Source organism: Mchenga conophoros, linkage group LG20 (assembly GCF_057382185.1).
Source record: "Mchenga conophoros isolate Kocher_MC1m ecotype Shallow Benthic linkage group LG20, M_conophoros_male_GT1.1, whole genome shotgun sequence".
NCBI lineage: Eukaryota > Metazoa > Chordata > Actinopteri > Cichliformes > Cichlidae > Mchenga > Mchenga conophoros.
In genome coordinates, this window is record NC_140545.1 from 35,817,005 (window position 1) to 35,839,194 (window position 22,190).

The 22,190-nt window shown below is 43.5% G+C and overlaps 2 protein-coding genes across 3 annotated transcripts in view; one reads left to right on the forward strand and one right to left on the reverse strand.

Moving 5' to 3' along the window:
- The window catches only part of LOC146551322 (PDZ domain-containing protein 4-like), a 54,394-nt gene extending 37,058 nt beyond the window's left edge, over window positions 1-17,336 (forward strand). The window contains exons 7-18 of the mRNA XM_085258754.1: window positions 787-885; window positions 1,612-1,674; window positions 5,142-5,243; window positions 9,418-9,878; window positions 9,983-10,169; window positions 11,353-11,785; window positions 11,993-12,407; window positions 12,515-12,585; window positions 12,763-13,109; window positions 13,961-14,101; window positions 14,376-14,488; window positions 15,576-17,336. Coding sequence (XP_085114880.1) covers window positions 787-885; window positions 1,612-1,674; window positions 5,142-5,243; window positions 9,418-9,878; window positions 9,983-10,169; window positions 11,353-11,785; window positions 11,993-12,407; window positions 12,515-12,585; window positions 12,763-13,109; window positions 13,961-14,101; window positions 14,376-14,488; window positions 15,576-15,819 — 2,676 coding nt within the window. The 3' untranslated portion in view covers window positions 15,820-17,336. The remainder of the gene's footprint in view (window positions 1-786; window positions 886-1,611; window positions 1,675-5,141; window positions 5,244-9,417; window positions 9,879-9,982; window positions 10,170-11,352; window positions 11,786-11,992; window positions 12,408-12,514; window positions 12,586-12,762; window positions 13,110-13,960; window positions 14,102-14,375; window positions 14,489-15,575) is intronic.
- Window positions 17,337-17,983: 647 nt separating this feature from the next.
- LOC146551323 (CMRF35-like molecule 8) overlaps window positions 17,984-22,190 on the reverse strand; it is a 4,766-nt gene continuing 559 nt past the window's right edge. The window contains exons 2-6 of one of the 2 annotated variants that reach the window (XM_085258796.1): window positions 21,619-21,945; window positions 21,445-21,504; window positions 21,046-21,171; window positions 20,937-20,965; window positions 17,984-19,376 (exon numbers count right to left, since the gene is read on the reverse strand). In XM_085258796.1, the coding sequence (XP_085114922.1) occupies window positions 19,236-19,376; window positions 20,937-20,965; window positions 21,046-21,171; window positions 21,445-21,504; window positions 21,619-21,945 (683 nt within the window). In that variant the 3' untranslated portion in view covers window positions 17,984-19,235. Of the gene's footprint in view, window positions 19,377-20,936; window positions 20,966-21,045; window positions 21,172-21,444; window positions 21,505-21,618; window positions 21,949-22,190 lie in introns of both variants that reach the window. The other variant, XM_085258795.1, reaches the window with a different exon arrangement.

The window sequence follows — 22,190 nt, forward strand, 5'->3', positions numbered from 1 at the left end:
TAGCGTGCCCCCTTACTTACATCCTTATCTCCAGATTTAATTGCCTTCCTTGAATTTCATCCTTCATTTCCTTCCTAAATCACCTTCTCCTCTCTGTCCATTTCCTCTGTTGATGCCCTCCAGCTAAAACCAGTGAGGTGATTGCTGGATATATGATGGTCTTAACTGGTCTTTACAAGCCTCATCCTATTATTGATGGTTTGCGGTGGTCTTTGAAGAGCGCTCACTTGCTCTGTCTGCTCAGTTTTATCCTTCAATAAGATTTCTGTTCAAAGTCAGTTCGATCAGACATTTTAATCGTTTTTATCCCATTTCTCTGACCTCATTATCGCTCCTAACCTTTTTATTTGCCCTCTTGTTCCCCTCACAAACATGGATGCTCTCACCCTTCAACATATTTGTCACGTATCAATTATTAGCAAGTTCTGTGTGTCAGCGTATGAAATACAGTGAAAGAACAGACAACACAAACTTTATCTGATCAGGTCTGTGTGAAGTTTCAGGTTATGGGTCAGTAACTTTAGAAAAGCATTTGGGTCTCTGTTAGAGTGGATGGACTGAGAGCCTCAACGGTTTTTCAAATGTTCAGATACAAAGAACAGTGAGATTTTTCATGTTGGACCGTTTCAGCTTTACACTGAGCTGTAAAGGAGACGGGAGCCACTCAGATAATATTCATGATAATAACTGCTTCACACTTGCAGAATCAACAAACAAACAAAGCTACGTGAAGAGCTGCGAGGCTCACCAGGAAGCATCTAACAGTGTTACCTGTGTTTCCTGCAGGAGGTGGAGCTGTACAAGTCCAGCCAGCAGGAGAAGCTGGGTCTGACGGTCTGCTACAGGACGGATGATGAGGAGGATCTTGGCATTTATGTTGGGGAGGTAACAGGAGACAGGAACCTATCTTCTTTTAGCCCTTTATTTGAAAGTCATTAGTGCATTTACTAATTCACTCTCTAAACTCACTCTCTAGTAGTTTTTCTGTACATCATTTGGTAACACTTTATAACACAACCCTTGAATAAGGCGCAAGTACCCTGTACTTATGTGCAGTTTGAGGGCAGCAAGTCAGGCTTTTGCAGAAAACAATAAAACAAGTACACTGTAAGTATCCTGTAGTTTCTATGGTGTGCTTTGTGTTATGCAGTGACTAAGGTTCTAGTATCCTGTACTTATGATTTTACAGGGTACATGAGATGTAAAATGGGGAAATATTGCTTGATTTTCTGGAAATTTACCATGAAATGACCCAGTGCTTAAAATTTTATTTTTTGTTATTATTTTATTGTTTCCTGTAAAACTAAAAACAAAACTGTGCATAATCACAGGGTACATGTGGTCTAACAGCGTAATTATTTTATTGTTTCCTGCTAAAACCTGACTTGCTGCCTGCAAGTACAGGGTACCTGCGCCTTATTCACGGTGTTCTACAGTGTTACCGCTCATTTAATGCATCCATTTAATGACTTCATTCATTACTTCTTAGAACCAGCCTCTCCTAATTTCTATTAATTAGGCCAGCCTATAGTGACTTACTCATGTATTTATTATTAATGCATCTCTTTCCTAACTTATGAGGTAATGTATCACTTCTCACTTTCATGCGAGGTTAATCCAAACAGCATCGCAGCCAAGAACGGACGCATCAGAGAGGGCGATCGAATACTGCAGGTACGCAGACTCAAAACAAAAGGGAGGTGATTAAGAAACACTTCCACACTTTCTACAGAGCACAGTTATTAATAAACACAGGTGTTGTTTTTAACTGATTTGAAATTTTGAGTTTCGTCCTTCAGGTAAGTCAAAAACACGTCCTCCAGAAATAAAGCACAAACGTGTCCTCTCCCAGATTTAATGACTGTGAGGGTTAAAACAGACTCAGATCGAACTATGTAAATTTATACCTGCGACCCCTGGGACACTTCTGTCCAATCAGAGCGAGCTGTCAGCAGCCCAGTTACTGCTTCCCTAAAAATAGACTGCCAGAGAGAAATGGTGGGGGAGACAACATGTCACCCTGCGCTTCCACCGCTGCTCCTGAAGGCTGTGTGCAGACACTCGGAGACAAAAGGTGAACTTAAATACAGCTTTAATGCTGAACTCCAAAAAGGTACCAAAACTAAGACTCCAAGGTAAACTTACACAAACAGAACACACAGCAAGATAAGGATAGATGGCGACACAGAGAAACACAGGGCTTAAACACACAGAGGGAGCAATCAGGGAAAGGGTAACAGGAGGGACAACAGCTGGGGCAACTCAGGCCTAACGAGACAAAGGAAGCACAACCAGACACATTAACATGAGACACAGACTTTCAAAGTAAAACAGGAAACATAACACAGACTCACAGGCAGGCACTGCAACAGAGGGAACAGAGACGTAGACCGACACAGCGATACAGCAACAGAACAGAACCCGAAAACACAACTGTGACAAAGAAACCAAACGACTGGAAGTGATAAACAAAGCAAAAATCAAAGTCCAATAATAATTCAATTCTATTTTATTTACATAGCGCCAAATCACAACAAAAGTCGCATCAAGGCGACTTTCTTTGTCATTTAATAATGAACACTCAGAACTCTGGGTCGACGACCCAGGCACCCCAACAGTTCCTCTCTGTTTGTCAGAGAATAGAGACTGGCATAACACAGCTGGCAGTCAATCTTAATGTATCTCATTCTATAGTTCTTGTGCATGAAACGCTGTGCATATGAAACAGCTGCTCTAAAACACAGTGATGGTGAGACGCAGTAAAATAAAGGTAATTAACCTCGAGTCCAGACTAAAAAGGAACCAAATTTGAGTTAGACGTTGTTTGTAATCTGTTACAGAGTGAATATAGACTCAAATAACAAACAGTCAGCTCCTGCTGCCAACATGATGCAGGAAGGAGAAAGAAGAAGGTGTGAAAGCCTGATGTCAAGTTTTGAAATGTGAAAACAGGAAGAAGGATCCCAGAGAAGACGAGCGAGGACAGCTTCGTGCTTTAAGTGAAAACGGGACTCGCAGTAGGGGAATCAAAAAACAGGACAAACAGGAACTACAGGACAAGAGCAGACCAACAAAGGAAATGAGAAGGACACTGCAATCTGAAAAGCTGTCAAATGAAAATGGTATAAATAGAAAAAACACAAACACGTCACCTACAAACTCGGAGCTTAAAACGACCTGCTTGATGGCGTATTGATGCCCAGGCTGCCGTCACTACTTTACCAACCACTGTTAGGCTACCGTGAGGTTGGGCCGTCTGCAGGAGCTTTAAGCACATGGAGTCTGTGGCTGATCCGTTTCACGTGTGTGTGGTTCTTCATGCTTTACGGAGTGCTAACTAATGAAAACCTCACACTGAAGCTACTGTCTGCTTATCATTTTTGAATCCTTAATGCTGATTTAGATTTCCTCTTCATGGGAAACCCCCAAACTCCACAGCCTCATATGTGATACTGCACAGTGAATTCCCCGTACCTTCTGATTGGATGGGAGCTTACAGCCTGCCTTTAACGTTTTCTACTGTCGTGCCCATCAGCGCACAATGTGCTTTGAAGTAGCAGCCAAGAAAGGTGTAATTTAAGTCTACGAGCAGTGAACACCCGTGTGCACACCTGTGTGGATCAGCGCTTGTATTCAAATGGTTTCCCCATGTAATGGTCTGCAAGAGAATGTAGGGCGCCATAGCCCCGTCCCCCAGGGCATGAAGCAGGCATGGAGGAGATCCAGGCCCCAGACATCCAGAGGCCCCAGAGTGCGAGAGCCCAAGGAGGACCACCGGAGGGGCATCGTGCCACCCTCATGGGAAGGGCTGAGGATCCCCAGATGAGGGGTCACCCAGGAGCCACCGAGCAGAAGCTAGAGGGACCTGCACCGGCGTGCCCGCCGGCTCTGCCAGCAGCCAGCTGTGCCAGAGTGAACCGAGCCGCAGGCACAGTTCACTCTGCGGGAGGGCCCCCCGCACCCCGGAGGAGGCCTGACCGAGCAACAGGTGCCAGGCCCCTCCAGGTAGCCACCGGGAGTGAGCCGGTACATACCTGAGTGCCCAGCCCCGGACACCAAGAACCACCAACGCACCGACCCCTAAGGGCATCAGTCACCGGCAGGGAGTGTGGTGAGGGGAGATAGGCCTTGGAGGGCCTGGGAGTTCCCAGAGAGGTGGAGTCTAAGACCCGACCTGACATATAGACACAGACAAACAGGCACACACAGACACAAACATGCATTCCCACCCTCATGCACACATATACAAACACTCAGCACTCACCCAACGTAAGGATTGACATAAATGGACATGTACACACAATCACACTCCCCAAACATACTCTATACCCCGGGTCCAGGTACCCTCGCCCCCAGAGGGGGAAACAGAACCCAGACCCAAGAGATGTTACCCTTCCCCCCGGGGTGGAGGCAAGCAGACCGTCCCAGGCTCCGCAGCATCGGGGAGGCCAATCGGACAGCTAACATCTCCTCCCAGCCCCCCCGCCCCGATGACTAGCAGAGAACGGGGGTGTGTGAAGACCCCATACCTCCCTCCTATTATTTCTAAACCTAAGAGAACAAGTAACAGCATGAGAACATGAGTGCTGCAGATGGACGGGTGAAATTTCGGATTTTTCCTCCAAAAAATGTAGAGAGATACAAAATTCAAAATTCATTACATGTGACAAAGACTGAGTAGTAGTGCTCTCAACCACTTTACTGTCTGAGGTGACTTAAGTGGAAGGTTAATTAAGCCTTTTAACATCTGACTGTTCTCAGAGTTTGCCTGTCAAAGCCAAATATGAATAAAATTTATCTTCCTGACATTTCTACTCTCAACCCGCCGACTCACGACCCTGTGAAAACAGTGTCGGGCTAAAGGTAAAGCTGCGATGTGATAAGAATAGAACAGCAGCACCATCACCATGGTAATCCTGCTGTGGACAGATGATGCAAGCACCAGTTCCCATGACATCCATCCCCACAGGGAGGAAGGCCCTTTAAAACAGATGTGCTGTCTCCCTACAAGTGTGGGAAATCCACCAGTGTGGGTATTTTAAAATAAGAAAACATTAAACAAAAGACTAGTTTAAAAAAAGGACAGCTACCTTTTTTATTCCTTCTAATGATTCTAAAATAACTCCTCTCTTCTCTTCCAGATTAACGGCGTGGATATTCAGAACAGGGAGGAAGCCGTGGCCATTTTGACCCGAGAGGACAGCATCAACTTCTCCCTGCTGCTGGCCAGGCCCGACATAGAGGTAGCAACACCATTCAACCAGCCTCCTAAAGAAGTGCACATACTTCTACTGATGAATACTAGTCCTCTTTAACACTGATGAAGGTCCTAACTGTGTTTAAAAACACTGAAGGGCACTAAATTGTCCCCAGAGGATGAATCCTACAAACTTTGATTCATCATCTATCCAGTCCCTCCTCGGTCTTTCCTGGTGTTGTGTCCATAATGCATCCTAGTCAGACTCTTCAACCACCTGAATTTGCTTAATAGTTAATAAAATAATCCTAATTCAACCAGTGTGTAAATAAATAAATGACAGTGCTTTCCTTCCTTTTCGGGAACAGAACAGGAGCTCTGTAACTTCAGGTTGAACACTGTTGCTCCTGTTTCATCACTCAGCTCGCCTGCAGCCCAGTTTACTAACCTACTTTCTGTCACTTGTGCTGCTGTGGGTGGCCGACATGAGAGGAAACCTTCATAAAAATCATATTCTAGTTCACAGCGTGCTTACAGTCCTGGTTTCCTCCAACAGGAACAATATGTGTTTGCTGCTTCTATCCATCAGTTTGTGACCAATGCAGATGGAAACCCAACAGCTGGGTTGACAGTAAATTGATCTTTTTGTTCAAATATTAAGTCTGGAGCTCTGGTGACCTTTCCTGTCTCGCTACAATCATGATGAAATGCACCATATAATGTTTCAGGGTCACATGAATTAGGCAAAACCTTTAGTTTCCTTTTGATCATCACTGAGCTGTAAATGTATCAGCCATTGGGACACACACACACACACACACACACACACACACACACACACACACACACACACACACACACACACACACACACCTCTTCAAACAACACTCTCTTGCTATTTTGAACTAGAAGGTTTCTGCACTTGCACACACTCACTATTCAAACAGATACAGCAACAGAACAGAACCCGAAAACACAACTGTGACAAAGAAACCAAACGACTGGAAGTGATAAACAAAGCAAAAATCAAAGTCCAATAATAATTCAATTCTATTTTATTTACATAGCGCCAAATCACAACAAAAGTCGCATCAAGGCGACTTTCTTTGTCATTTAATAATGAACACTCAGAACTCTGGGTCGACGACTCAGGCACCCCAACAGTTCCTCTCTGTTTGTCAGAGAATAGAGACTGGCATAACACAGCTGGCAGTCAATCTTAATGTATCTCATTCTATAGTTCTTGTGCATGAAACGCTGTGCATATGAAACAGCTGCTCTAAAACACAGTGATGGTGAGACGCAGTAAAATAAAGGTAATTAACCTCGAGTCCAGACTAAAAAGGAACCAAATTTGAGTTAGACGTTGTTTGTAATCTGTTACAGAGTGAATATAGACTCAAATAACAAACAGTCAGCTCCTGCTGCCAACATGATGCAGGAAGGAGAAAGAAGAAGGTGTGAAAGCCTGATGTCAAGTTTTGAAATGTGAAAACAGGAAGAAGGATCCCAGAGAAGACGAGCGAGGACAGCTTCGTGCTTTAAGTGAAAACGGGACTCGCAGTAGGGGAATCAAAAAACAGGACAAACAGGAACTACAGGATAAGAGCAGACCAACAAAGGAAATGAGAAGGACACTGCAATCTGAAAAGCTGTCAAATGAAAATGGTATAAATAGAAAAAACACAAACACGTCACCTACAAACTCGGAGCTTAAAACGACCTGCTTGATGGCGTATTGATGCCCAGGCTGCCGTCACTACTTTACCAACCACTGTTAGGCTACCGTGAGGTTGGGCCGTCTGCAGGAGCTTTAAGCACATGGAGTCTGTGGCTGATCCGTTTCACGTGTGTGTGGTTCTTCATGCTTTACGGAGTGCTAACTAATGAAAACCTCACACTGAAGCTACTGTCTGCTTATCATTGTTGAATCCTTAATGCTGATTTAGATTTCCTCTTCATGGGAAACCCCCAAACTCCACAGCCTCATATGTGATACTGCACAGTGAATTCCCCGTACCTTCTGATTGGATGGGAGCTTACAGCCTGCCTTTAACGTTTTCTACTGTCGTGCCCATCAGCGCACAATGTGCTTTGAAGTAGCAGCCAAGAAAGGTGTAATTTAAGTCTACGAGCAGTGAACACCCCACACACACACACACACACACACACACACACACACACACACACACACACACACACACTCACACACACACACTGCCATGATAAATGTCTCTGGGATGACAGCAGGTCCCACAGTGTGTCCATATCTGCTGACAGAGGAAGGACGGCAGCCCACCATATTCACACATGTCAGCTCAAACACACCTGCACATACATACTTATGGATGATGTTCACAGAGTGTGTGTGTGTGTACTCACATCAACCAGATGAGTGAGCCGTCACTCAGTTACCAACACACACATTTATGACATCTGCATGTCTTCGTTTATGTTTTGCATATCTCATGCATGCAGCAGTTCATTCCACCATCATGTAACTCGTGTGTAAAATCATGTAAAAAGCTTACGTAACAATAAAAGCATTCGAATCCACAAACATCCTGTTTCGCACTTCCTACTGTGGAATAAACAGCAACACGCTGTCAGCACAAACGATCACATGTCCAACAAACCTAAAAGCTCAAAGTGTTGGAAGTTCAGAGTGAGGTTTAAGAAAGCCACTGATAACAGCCGACTCCAGTTTATATGACAAAGAAAAGAGACGATCAAAACACAAGATTCATCTTTCTGGAAAATTCTAAGCAATATTTTCTTTTATTCAATGGACAAACTATGGCTGCTTTAGTTCTGACACCCATCTGTCTAATCAGAATAAAACATCTGGATGCTGCCGTCAGCACTACAGTTACTGACCATCACATTCCTGCAGATGAGGAGCTATTTACCTCTTGCCTCTGTCACATGCCGCAGGCATCAGTGCAAATATGAAAGCTTTTTATAATGACTGTATAAAACAAAGAATAGTAGATGAACACACTTCTTAAAATGAATAAAAAATAAATCAATAAAAAGATAAAAATAAATGATAAAAACAAAGAAAATCCCTATAAAAACTCGTAAAATGCCACAGGAGGGGAAAAAAGTGGGTTTCAGAGCTGAAAAGGGAAGAAATGGATCAACAGAGGAAAATGAAGGTGAAATATTCCTTCTGTCAAGATGCTCACAAAAAGTCCAAGCTCTTGTAAATAAAGGCTCATAGTGGATTAGACCCTCTTCAGTCCAATCACATAAAATACATTTTTAGACTTTAGGAGCTCTGAAATGCAGGCATGTCCCACCGGGAGGAGGCCCCGGGGCAGACCCAGGACACGCTGGAGAGATTATATCTCTCGGCTGGCCTGGGAACGCCTTGGTGTTCCCCCGGATAAGCTGGAGGAGGTGGCTGGGGAGAGGAAGGTCTGGGCCTCTTTGCTTAGGCTGCTGCCCCCGCGACCCGGCCCCGGACAAAGCGGATGAAGATGGATGGATGGATGGAAGCAGCTCTGAAATATCTCTCATTATAAATATTTACCATCTTCAGGTGGCCTTCCTAACCAGCTGGTTTCTGTGGGTTTTGAGTAAGTCGCTGGGCCACAACACATTTCAGTGTTCATTTAATAGTTTTTAGCTAACAATGTGAATTTATGTAGACAGTGAAAAAACAACCAAGCTACTGAAAGCGTGAGGGTTTAAACACACACACACACACACGCACGCACGCACACACACTCAACAAATCAGTACTGTGTGCAGATTTTAACAGACGACAGTACAATGTTGACATTAGTCAAAGTCAAAAAATCAATTTCATAAGGAAACACTGATGCATGAGCTCTCTAATAAGAAATCTGCAGCGTCAATAAAGCACATTAAAGTCACATGAATTCATTTTTCTTGTCAACAACAAACCTGTTACAGCAGCTCCCACAGAATACTCCCATTATAACCCAAGAATGGAGCTGGCAGCACGTTTCTACTCTGTTGTACTGACACTAGTGGGGAAATGTAACTTTTAGCTCTCTGTACTCAGTGATGTGTGACGCTGTGCAGCTCCTGTTAACCCTCAGCTACAGTCTGCACACTGAGCTAACACTCTGTGCTGAAAATCGTTGCCTAACCTGAGAAACTGTTACAAAAGGATTTGTCTCGCTGCAGCATGGCTCTTGACCTCTTTAGTTCATTTTCACCTGGACTGGCTTGTGTCTCTTTGCTTCCAGAATGAAAACCCCATCGATCCAGAGGAGGACATGGAACTGACTCTAGAGGGAGCAGACTTTCCTTCAAACCCACACATTTCATGCTCTCTCAACTCCTCTCATAATACTGGCTACTACCGCCTCCACCAAGGAGGAGAAGGCAGGTCATCCTTTCCTTTAGGAGGAGCAGGGGGAGGCAGAGACGGTGAGGTGGAAGATGAAGAGGATGAAGGAGAGGACGGCGAGCGAGGAGAGAAGGACGACAAAGAGCCACCGGTCCCCCTCCCTCCTCTGCTGAACTTGGCACCTCTGCTGTCCAACAGCCAGGAGCTGGACAGCGGGGTGGGTCGGACAGATGACAGCACCCGCTATGAGGATACATCTGAACATGACCTGCTGGGTGATCAGACCAGTGCCTGTAACACCAACACCACCAACACACCAGGCAGCACCAGGAAGTTCAGACCTGGACCCAGCCCCAGGTACCAGAGAAAGAAAGTTTATTCAAATTATTAAGAAAAAAATGACAAACTCACAAGCTACAATTTGACTTTAAGTGTTTTTCTGCTCATATTTCTGTACCCAGGCCAAGTCCTAGACCAAGTCCTGGCCTCGGTCCCAGCCCTGGGCATGGTCGAGGAGACGTCACCCCTCCTTTCCTCCACCTGCGCGATCTCCAGCTCAGCTCTGACTCTCTCCCAGGTCTGGACTGGGGAGCTGGAGGAGGAACAGCAGCAGCAGCATACAGTCCTCACCACCATCACCACCATAAGGTATACTAAGTTCAAATCCTATTAGGTGATCATGTTGTTGACTTATTGTCAATAAATAAAAAGCTCTAACCCTGGTACTATCCACTTTGTCTGAAAACAGTCACATACATCAGCACAACTGTGCAGCCACAGATGGTTTGTCTTACCCTGGAGACCACGATCATTTGTGAGGTGTTTGTAAAATACTTCTGCAGGAAACAATGGGCTTGAAACTGAGTACCACTGACATGGATCAGAGTACTCTGATGGACTCCTGCACTGTTGGCTTTGGGATTTCTATGGTGCATTATGAAATGAGCAGCATGGAGGTACAGCAGTTACTTTTGCCTTACAGCAAGGACGTCCTGGGTTCAAATCCAGTCTGTGTGTTGTTTCCAACAGTGCAAAGTCATTTTGGGGTTTAGGTTAACTAGTTTCATTTTAAACTGACTGTATGCGTCAAGAATGTGTGTAACATGTGAGTGTGAATGGCTGACTACTCTGTGACAGACTGGTAACCTGTCCAGGATGTGCTCTCACTCTATGGTAGCTGGGCCCCGAGTTGTATAAGAGGAAGAAAACAGATTTATAAAAACTGCAGAATAATAAAACGTTTCTTTAAGATGTCCCTAATAATGCAGGCAGACTCTCTGTGGGATGTACTGCATGCTCAGCTGTGACGCTGCACCAGGAAACCCTCAAAGCTGTTATCTGAAGTGGTACTCTTGAGTTGTTTCATAGCAACAAGCCATGGGACCAACACTTCCACTGAAATGGGAATGCAAAAGCAAACACCTACCAGTGCTTGTCAGATATAATGGTACTGTGTTACCAACCATAATGCAGCTATGAAGGAAATTCTATCAGAAACATCTGAAGCATCTCTCTGACATTTAAGCACAGACCAGAGTTGTGAAGCAGCAACTACACGCAACACATCTCAGCAACATTTCCTGAGATCTGTCATTGGATACACCATTGATTTAGTATTTAAAACCATACTAATAAATGTTTCTGGTAGATTATTTTGCACTGAAAGGACCCAAACCCAGACTTTGTATTTTGGGTATCCTCAGAAAATATGAAATCATTATTCATATTTATCGTCAATAAAAAAGCCGATTGTCAATACATGTATTTGTGGTTACGCACCATCATAGTTAATGAGCTCTATCTGATGTTACACCTCATGTCCAACCTGCAGCATTACCACCACCATCACCAGCCTCTGACAATGACCATGATGATGCCGGGCCTGACGGAGGAAGAGTGCCAGCGTTACCAAGAGCTGTTAGAGATCAAATATCAGTATGAGAGACATTTGGAAAGACGCCGGAGAGAGCTGGAAAAGGAAACCACTGAAGCAGAAGTTAAAGGCCGAGAGGAGGGGGACGAGGCAGCAGAGGAAGCTGAAGGCACAGCTTCTGAATCGGTAGTGGACGTGAACAGCAAAGAGATGCCAAGTGAGCACGAGTTGGCGTTGATCGAGGAGGAGCTGCGCCACCTGGAGTTTAAGTGCCGCAACATTCTCCGAGCGCAAAAGATGCAGCAGCTCAGGGAGAGATGTCTGAAAGCCTGGATGATGGAGGAGGAGACGGTGGCAGGTGGAGCGGGCCGACCAGGACCCTCTGAAGGAGGTAACAACCAGCACCAGGGTAGGAAACATATAACATCCGGACGTCTTTAGGAAACATGTGAATTATGACACAGAATTATACTAGGAAAAAAACTGTGATAAAACAACAAGCCATCATTTATGTATCCAGTTTACTTTGGTGTCATTAGACAAAGAAAAGCAGTTTTGATTTTTAACAGTTCATTCATTTCTATTTCTGAACTTATAGATTTGCATAACGAGGATAATGACGATCCTCATCACCACGAGTTGTCAGCCATCAACGAACTCCCGGAGCGCGAGCGATCGGATGACAAAGACAGCACCAGTGCCTACAACACCGGAGGGGAAAGCTGCCGGAGCACGCCATTGGTCAGCACCGAGCAGATCCCGCCTCTTCAGGAGGATGAAGATGAAGGAGGCAGACGCCTGACCTCTCCACCTCCGCTCCTCCCCCTCAGGCGCCTCCCCCCTCTAAACTCCCCCCTCACGCCTCGATGTCACAGGAGGGACCGAGACAGAGAGCGGCGTCACTCAAACCTCAGCTGCTCCTTCTCCCCGAGCACCTACAGGAAGTACGAAACCTCCAATGGAAACTTTGCAAACGGCTCAAGCTCCACCCCCTCTACGCCTTCAAAGTTCAGGTGTTGGTTTTGCTGCAATGAGCGTTCTTTCTATTTCCATATGCATATTGACCTTTGTGATATGTTTTAATAATAGTGGATATTTTGATGTATTTTGCCTTCATCAGATCTCTGACCAGAGAAACGGGGTCAGCTTCTAGGAGGGGTATGGCTGATGGAGGGCGGAGCTCCAGAGCAGGTATAATCTTTCTCTGTAAGCATATCGGGGTCATTTTAAGAGCCTTTCCACAGGTTTATAATGAAGAAACAAGCATATGAGCTAAAGAACACTTTCCTTTAAACTGATGTTTGTGGGTAACGTGCAAAACTTCTTTCTGGTTTTTGATGATCATTTCCATCACTTCTATGACTGCAGGTGGAGCCCCCTACAGACCTGAAGGTGGAAGTGCAGAGTCGAGCCCCTATTTCACCCGGAGGCAGCACAGACACAGCAAACCGTTAGAACGCTATCAGAGCTGCATGACCCTGCCCTCCGAGGGTCTGGTGGACCCCCTGGACCGAGTGAGAGACAGCGGCAGGGCAGACGGGGAGGAGAGGGGGGTAGCCACAGGCAGCAGTGGGCCGGCAAGCCCCAGGAGTGTGAACAGCGCCCCCTGTGGTCTGGAGGACCACCGTGCAGGTGCCTCACGGTTAGGACTGGCCTTACCTCTTGGACTGACTCACTCATCACCAAACGCGTCTCCACAGCGCATGGAGTGGAAGGTAAACGGTGCAATAGCACTGAAGGGAAAAGAATAAACTGGTGGAGTAGCTGCAAAATGACCAGTCCAGCATATCAAGGGACTCATCACAGGTTCCTCTCCTACAAGGCTGGATATCATTTGATGTCTGAGAAAACCCTCTGGCCTTAATAACAACTACAAGATTGTTGTTTTTGATCATGATCACCAGGAAAGAGATTAATTGTTTCCCTGCTGTGTTTTTATTCTTTTTGGTGGTTTCTTTTTTTCCTCTCAGCAGGTGATCAAGCAGGTTGTCAGTGTCTGTTCTCTCTCCATCCTTCTTCTGCTCTATTTTTCTTTTGCTCTCCTTCTGTTAACTCTCTTCCCAACCTCTCCTCCCCCTGTCTTCTCTGTTCTAATTGTAATAAGTCCAAATGAAAACAATAAAAATAAATAATAACAATAATAACAAAGGTCAAATAAAATATGTCAGTCAAGTGGACCAGTATAGCAAAAGCTGTAACGGTCTACTTGATTGCTACAGTGCTGGACGGGACATTCAAAAAAATCTAAAAAAGAAATTAGTTGTTCATCAAAATGATACAGAAGCCTCTGTGGCCCAGTTTAACATGGTTCACTACTGTAAAGCACTGAAAATGATGTCAAGTGATTTACACGATTTTCAGCTAAAGACAACTGAGCTACTGGAGCTACGTAATCAATAGAAAATAAACTTTCTACATTCAGCTTAAAGACTCAAGGCTGAAGAAAAGCAAGAGATCCAACAGCAGCATGCAACAACAGAAACATTTCAAACCTTCCAGAGAGCTGAAACTTTAAATGTCTGGTCTTCCGTTGACATGAGATGCTAGGTGTTCTTTTCGTGTCCAGGTAAAGATTCGCAGCGATGGGACTCGTTATGTGGCCAAGCGGCCGGTCAGAGATCGTCTGCTGAAGGCCAGAGCCATGAAGATCCGCGAGGAACGCAGCGGCATGACGACAGACGACGACGCTGCCAGTGAAATGAAACAGGTAGAGTGTGCAAACATTAATGACAACATGTCACTGGACTAAAAGAGCTGAGATTCAAACAAAAAGTATGTCCAGTATGTGCTGTTACTTGTTTTCTGACGAGCAAATCTCGATTCATCGCCACAAACATGCTGTGACATCATTTTCAACTGTCATTAAATCCTAGTTTACATAAAACAGAAGTACTTTAGCCCTTATATTTTGCTTCTGAGCCCAATAAACATGACAAAGTCTCATTGAACCAGCTTTAAACTGGTTTCTGTCCTCTGCACAGGGTCGATACTGGAGCAAAGAGGAGAGGAAGCAGCAGCTGCTGAGAGCTCGAGAGTACAGAAGAAGAAGAGAGTTCATGATGCAGAGCCGCCTGGACTACATGAGAGGAGACAGGTACGGGGCGAAATCTACAACGACACCCCAGAAGTTCAGTCATTATTACAGATACAAACATAAAAGGTGCCACATTTATCCTCAGAGCATGAAGTTCATCACTGTCAGAGGTCTTTTCAACTGTCGTCTGTCGGAAGAAATGATGGTGTTGAAATGACACATTTACTTTTGACTAATGTTTAAAACGTTGTGGTGTGCCATGTTTACCCACCTCTGTATTCATCAGCACAGTTGGTGTGAAAATCCATAAAACATCCCAAAGACAAACTCCTCATTAATCCGGACCAACAATCCATCAGTCAAACGGCCATCGTGGTTTTCTGTAAATACAGACACTAAAACGGTGAATTCTTTGTGGGTCAGTGAACCATTACAGACCCGAGATCCTTGAGATCACCTGTGAAATCCTGTCAGCACAGACCTTTAAAGGGTCAGAGGTCAGGAGAGAAGAGCGGAAACCTCACATACCTTCAAACTAAAATATTTATAGAGACACTGGTGCTGCAAATCAATGTTTTTAAAACACAGGTCTGACTTCATTGGTCCATCTCACGGTGCTCAACTGATGAGTGACGGCAGATTACAGGAGGACACGTAATGAACACGTTTTCAATACTGAATAATTCATATTGTACTATTACACACATACTGATATTACAATGCAGTGCAGCTTTTTGATTTTATGTGTAGCTTTAAATATTGCGTAACTTCGTTATGCGCTGAAATGTCGTATCTGTGGCTCCGACGAGTTCCTCAGGATTCCCTTCAAACAGTAGTAGTGGGATCGAACCACCGACCTTCTGATTAGTGGCTGACCTGCTCTGCCACCTGAGCTACAGCCACCCTCTGTGTCTGCATGTTTAGTTTTTTTTACATTTTATTTTAACAGCTTGAAGCAACTGTTTATGTCCACCAGGGGGCAGAATACATCCTACTGGTGAGAGCCACAGGACTCAATCGTGCAGTAGACAAGTGGCTTAAAAAAGTGTTTACACAAAAACAAAATAGAGAAAAAGAAGGAAAATGACACATTTACTTCATTACGTGAAGTTCGTGAAGGCACTGATCACAGTCTTTTTATTTTCAGGGATCTTTTGTCATCAACAGGGGGCGCTGAAGAGCCCCATTTATCCCAGAGCCTCCAGTTTAATGTGCAGCATAACTCACCCAGCAGCAACATCCTGCAGCTGAGCCAGAAGAAAATCACAAAGAGGAGGAATCGTCGCATTCTCGACAACTGGATCACCATCCAGGAGCTGCTGGCTCACGGCTCGAGGTCACCGGATGGAAAGAAAATTTACAACCCTCTGCTGTCTGTCACTACTGTGTGACCTCAACAAGGAGACCATGGAAACACACAGTGTGGACCTAGAAGCTCAACGCTCTTTCTTTGTGGAGTTAAAAACATGAACACACCAGAAAGAGAGAAACTTAAAGAATTATAAACAAAGGTGGATAAGAAGAGGAGAGACTTAAAACAGAAGCATTTGGCCTCAGAGGAGGAATCCTCCGAGCATGAAAAGGAAAGAACAGAGATGAGTGAATACTGAAGCTAACAATCCTCTTCACTTTCTGACGTCACTTCAAACTCATTAGAGATACACGTGAGGACGCATGAGCCTCGAAAGGAAACAGAAACGTCCTGTTCTGGCCTCGGCTGTGACAGTCTGAAAAAAAGCACAGGTTTGATCTCCTGGTCCTTCAACCAGGTGCACAGTCACATCGCTGTTAATTACAAATTTTTCTGTGAATAGCAAATTTGTGCTCATGCTAAGACTTTTCCATCAAGAAAAAATGACTATAAGTGTAATTTTAAGAGAAAAACAGGCCAGAAGACGTTTATGGAGGATTGAAACTGAAAACATCACAAATAAAGGAAGGAAAACATGAACGTTTTCTTTCACATTCATTATTTCTTTCTGTCCATGTTGCTACTGAACATGAAGCAGATTCTAGGTTGGACCCCCCGTCAGCCTCATGTTTGCTGTGTCTGTCCTCCACACTGGTCGCAGGTGTGAGAGCGCTCTGTGATAAACTGGCAGCCAGTTCAGGGTGGACGCTGCTTCTGACCCCGTGGACCCTCGATAGGAACAATATTCCTGCCACCAACAATTGGATAAGCAACATTTATCCCTGTATGATATATGACATGCCTACTTATCTATACAAACGTGTTGTTGTTCATTCAAAACAAATCAGTTTGGAAAGAAATAGGAGTGAAAATTCCAAGACTTTATACATAAAAAATGAATAAAGTAATTCATTTAATAACAAACTATATGAATGAAATGATTACAAAATGATAAAAAACAAACACTAAAAACTGTAAAAATTCATGGATCTGAAAGGTTTTGGTCCTTCATGAACTCCTCACGTGTGAAGCAGCGCCAGGAAGGAAGTGACATCACTGTTTAAGGACAATACATATTTACTCAAACATTTACTGATACTGAGTAAAATATGATTACAATACTACTACTAGCTGCTGTGTGATCTGTGCTGTCATGGTTACGTTACACAACACCCGTCTTCTGATCATCATTTGTAAATCGCTTTCTCAGAAAACCTTTTAAAGTTATAACTTTTGTAAACAGTTTATTCATGTTGACGGTTGATACATGTTAAATGTTGAGTCTCATATTGTTGTTAAAATTTTATAAATTTTATAGATTGTGTTGTTTATCCTGCAGGAGCGAGCTGCAGGTCCGTCGTTGTGCTGGACGCTGTGCAGGTGTTCAACAGAGAATGCATGAAAATGATGTACTGGACTATTATTGGATGTCATTCTTAAAGTGCTGTAAAGTACATTCTTAGCAGTGAGAGGTGTGAAAGTGTTCAAATAAAATAAAAAGGCAAATGAGAAATAAAACGTGTTTCCTGCTTTCTTTGATATATTTGGACATCTGTTTGTTTTAATTTATCAGCTGACAGAAATGTATTTACTTTAGTAATGAATCTTAAAGAAATAATGCTGCTAAGATTAAGGAAAAAACAGGTAAAAGAGTTTTGCTGACACGTTTGAATTTCTTTTAGTTTCCACCAAGAAGTTAAAGCCTTTGTCACTTTGTCACTGCAGTGTGGTTGTGTAGTAAGAGTCTGCAGCTCCGCATCAGTGTGCTCAGTACTTCATACTGTCTGTGGATATATTATGAAAAATGTTGATCAGCAGGCCGAGTGATGCTCATTTTGGATATTTTGGCTCCTATCAGAGGTAATAATGCCCATTTAGGGAACAGCTCTTTGTGTTTGACGTGTCCACAGTCAGATCGTCTCTCTTGTGAAACAAAAGCAGGAAGATAGAAGTCAGTGACATCATCAAGATGTGACTAAAAAGACTAGCCTAGCTTTAGCTGCTTTGCCTTTATTGCTTCCTAATTAACACCATGTTCTGTGTGACTGTTAGGAGCCTCAGTTACAGTTAAATATAAATCAAACATACATCTATGAGACACCACGATGAAAGAGACACAAAACAACTCCAGTTTGTTTCACTTTTTATTCTCTGCGGTTGTTTTTGTTAAATTGTTAATGACCCTTTGGGTCTCTGTACCCAGTTGTTCTGGTCCGTTTTCCAAATATGATCATAAAGGATCACAGTCAGCTTTGTGCTTCTATCAAAGGACCTGAATGTGTGCAGGGAGTGAAGAAAATCATATTCTGTCGAACCAAGCGAACACTTTCACAGTGTGGACGTCACACGTCACATCCATCACAATAAAACCTGAAATCCACATTTTGTAGAAGCTGTAAATATTATAAATGCTGTAAAATTCATAACAAAGTAAAGGATGTAGTTTTAGAGCGTGTATAATAGACGCACACCAAATGCTGAACAAGTCAGGAAGAAATTATTGGTCAACAGTGACACCTGCTGGGTGGATGTGGAAGCACTTTTCACATGTTTGAGCTGAGGTGGGTGTTAGAGTTCCCCTCTGTGACGCCCCATGAGACACTAATACCACATTAAATAGTCTAGAAAAAGCATTGAGCTTAATATTCAGTTAAATGCAATTTCATTTTAAAGCTTTTTTACATTTTAGCATTGATATTTGATATTTTTCAATCATTTTTCATCTTACACGTTTACACCGTCGTAGACAAGAGCGTGTTAGTCTTTGAGGACAGTGCGCTCCTTCCTGCTTGTATATGAGTCACTTGCTGATTTGTTTTGTCTGACGAGTTCAGAATCAGTTTGTTTCTGTCAATGAAATTTGATTTTAAATCAACAGTTTTTATTATACAGGGTAATGAATGACAGCATGTGAAGCCTTGTCAAGGTGACTTAAGACTAAAATAATAAAATCAAATAAAAATGAACGTAATACTACTCAAACTATCAAAACATGAAACAAAGCTTAGAATCTGGACAAAGTAGTAAAATAAAAATAAACATAGTAAACGTAAAAAAATCACAGTAAGAGAAGGAACGATTTCAGTGTGAGGTAAGAGTCGCATTTCACAGACGGTACACACACCAGTGTGTTTGTTACAGGAGGCCAATCACAAACTCACTATTACTTCATAATGTGCCAACAGGTGCGCTGACGCTTACGAGGGTGTTGGATCATTTCTGTGGACCAAATTGTATTTAGGAATATCACTTCCTCATGTGTCCCAAACACAAACTCAGGTTGACGCCCATGACCTACATGTAGCTTCTATTTATTTATTTATTTTTATAAGACGTGTGATCATACACGTGGGTATAAAACTTTATAAAACATCAGTTTTTCACCGATAATTGTAATCACTCTTGAATCCCCTTGTGAATCGTGTGAGTGTGTAAGAGTGTCGAGTAGGTTGTGTCCTGGTCACTCCTGATTGGATCGAGGCTCTCGTAGATGGCGTCTTCACGTGTGTGAAAAACGGAGTTTTCATAAGGTTCAATCTGAAAATAGAAACAACAGTTTTAAAAGTTTGTTGGGTGAGAATGTTTCCACTGAAATGAAACTTAAACAGACTTTTGTTAGGGTTCCTGGGTCGGTGACCCAGTGTTTTGTGTTTTTGGTTATTTGATTTTGTTATTTCTTTATATTCTAGCTTTGCTTTACGGGTTTTTCTTAAGTTAAGGTCCTCTGGGTGGGGTTTGGTTAGAGTTTTAGTGTGGGGCGATTGTGGCTCAAGAGTTAGGAGTTCGCCTTGTAATTGAAAGGTTGCCGGTTCGAGCCCCGGCTTGGACAGTCTCGGTCGTTGTGTCCTTGGGCAAGACACTTCACCCGTTGCCTACTGGTGGTGGTCAGAGGGCCCGGTGGCGCCAGTGTCCGGCAGCCTCGCCTCTGTCAGTGCGCCCCAGGGTGGCTGTGGCTACATGTAGCTGCCATCACCAGTGTGTGAATGGGTGGATGACTGGATATGTAAAGCGCTTTGGGGTCCTTAGGGACTAGTAAAAGCACTATATCAATACAGGCCATTTACCATTTTGGTTTTCTGTCTGTGTTCCTTTGTTGCTGTCTTCCCTGTCTGCTGTATTTCCACGTCCAGTCAGTGTCTGTGTCTGCCCTGGTCCCACGTCTCTGTTCCCTTTGTTTTAGTGCTTGCCTGTGAGTCTGTTTATGTTTCCTGTTTTACTTTGGAAGTCCATGTCTGATGTTAATGTGTCTGGTTGTGCTTCCTTTGTCTCGTCAGTTCTGATTTGCCCCAGCTGTGTTTCCCTCCTGTTATTCATTCCCTGATTGCTCCCTCTGTGTATTTAAGCCCTGTGTTTCTCTGTGTCCATGTCGTGATCTACTGTTTATTTTGCTGTGTGTTTTGCCAGTCCACCGGTGTTAGTTTATTTTGAGTTTTTCCCAGTTATGTTATGTTTGCGTTCAGCATTAAAGCTGTTTTGGTTTAAGTTTGTCTCTGGGGTCCTAGCCCTGTCGACACAGAGCCATCACCTAACAACTTTAAGTTTTCTTTAACTCCGCCCAGCTCTTCAAATAATCCTGCTTGTGTTGCCATCTAGTGGTGACAACTATGTGTGAGTTACACGGGCGTGGCATCCCTCTGAGATATGATGTGCGGGCAGCACGGTGAGCTGCCAGCTCGGCTTTTCTCTTTGTTCTGTAGGTTTCATGGTGAAACTACCCTTTGCTGTGGTTCTGTTTACTCTGCATTTCATGCAACAGATACATTCACATATGCTTAGAGCTGAGGATGTCATTTCTAATAAACCCCTCTTTGATTCTGCTTTGGGGTAATCTGAATACATTTCTGTATAGATGGAGATGCAAATAAATGAAATTCTCACACTCTCTGAGGTTCAGACAGATTTCTTTTAGGTTTGGATGCATTTTATTCCAAGTATCTAAAACAATCTGTGTTACTGCACTGAGCCTGTCAGCTGATGGTTGGAGGGATTTGCTTTCCTGACTTTCCTGCTGGGTTTAGACATTGATTAGGTTCAAGAAAAAAATAGTGCACATGGTCAACAATGACAGTAAAAACAATAAATAAAAATAAACAGTACCTTTGTGTTTCTGTAATCAAGGGTTACTCCTGTGAAACGGAGACAAACAACAGTCTTGATTTGAACTCATAGTAAAGAAATGATAAACATGCAGTTGGAGAACACTCACCATCAACCTTCCTCTGTGTCTTCTTCTTGCAGCGCAGGAACAGAACGGCTGCCAACACCAAAACGACCACAGGAACACATACAACCAGAGGCAGGAAGTGCTCTGAGAGTGTGTCAGAGACCGAGGCTGAGGAAAATGAGAAGGGATGTGACGAGCCACCAATCAGAAGAAAGATGGCATTAATGGAGAAAGAGCTATAAGACCCCGCTGTTAGAAACAGACTAGGTCCATTTTAAAATGTATTAAGTTTTATTAACTGATTGTGAATTTTGAGTTTGTCATGCAGTCACTTGCTGAACATATCTGCATTTTCTTGGGATTTTTATGCTTTTCAGCACAAAATGTTGTTTTTGAGGCATCACACAGTTTAAGCTCTGCACCTTTAAACTCACGTCTTACCTTCGCTGCCTTGAGACAGAGTGGTCGAAGGTGTGGAGCTGGGTGAGCTGGTAGTTGGAGCTGTGAACAACAGTGAAACGTCGTCTGTTAAACGGAGGTGAACTTTTCATTTTTCAAATATCCTAAAACAAGTCAATTTCTGGTAAATGTTAATAATAATCTAATAAAACTCACCAGCTTTAACAATGAGTTTAACCTCCTGTTCTGAATTCCCAAAGAAACTGCTCAGACCACACTTGTAACGCCCAGCGTCAGACATGGTCAGTGGCTTGATGGTCACAAACAGGACAGGAGAATGCACTGTACCTTCATATTCAATGCTATATTTGCCTTTTTGTGCTTTTTCCTCAGATGTTTCAATAAGAACATTGTCTGGATTGCAATTTTCCTTACAGAAGAACTTCCTGTTTCCAGAGAAAGAAAAGTGGCATCGCACTGTGATGCCTTGTCCTTCAGTTCCTGTTACTGATATAACCTGTGCACTGATGAGCCCACACAACTCTGCTGGGAAGAGAAGAAGCATACTCAAAACACGTAACCTGGTAGTGAAACGTGTGACGATAGCAGAAGCAACAGTGAGCAACGTTCAGCCTTTCACAGTTACTGCTGTCGGATTAGTTAATTTTATTAGTCCTAAAATACATAAAGCTTGATAACGTCTCTGAGACAAGTTTAGATTGTTTGTAGTTTGTCTTTAGTTCAGTGCAGAGTGCTGGCTGTGTGGTGAGAGAGCTGTAAAACAAGGT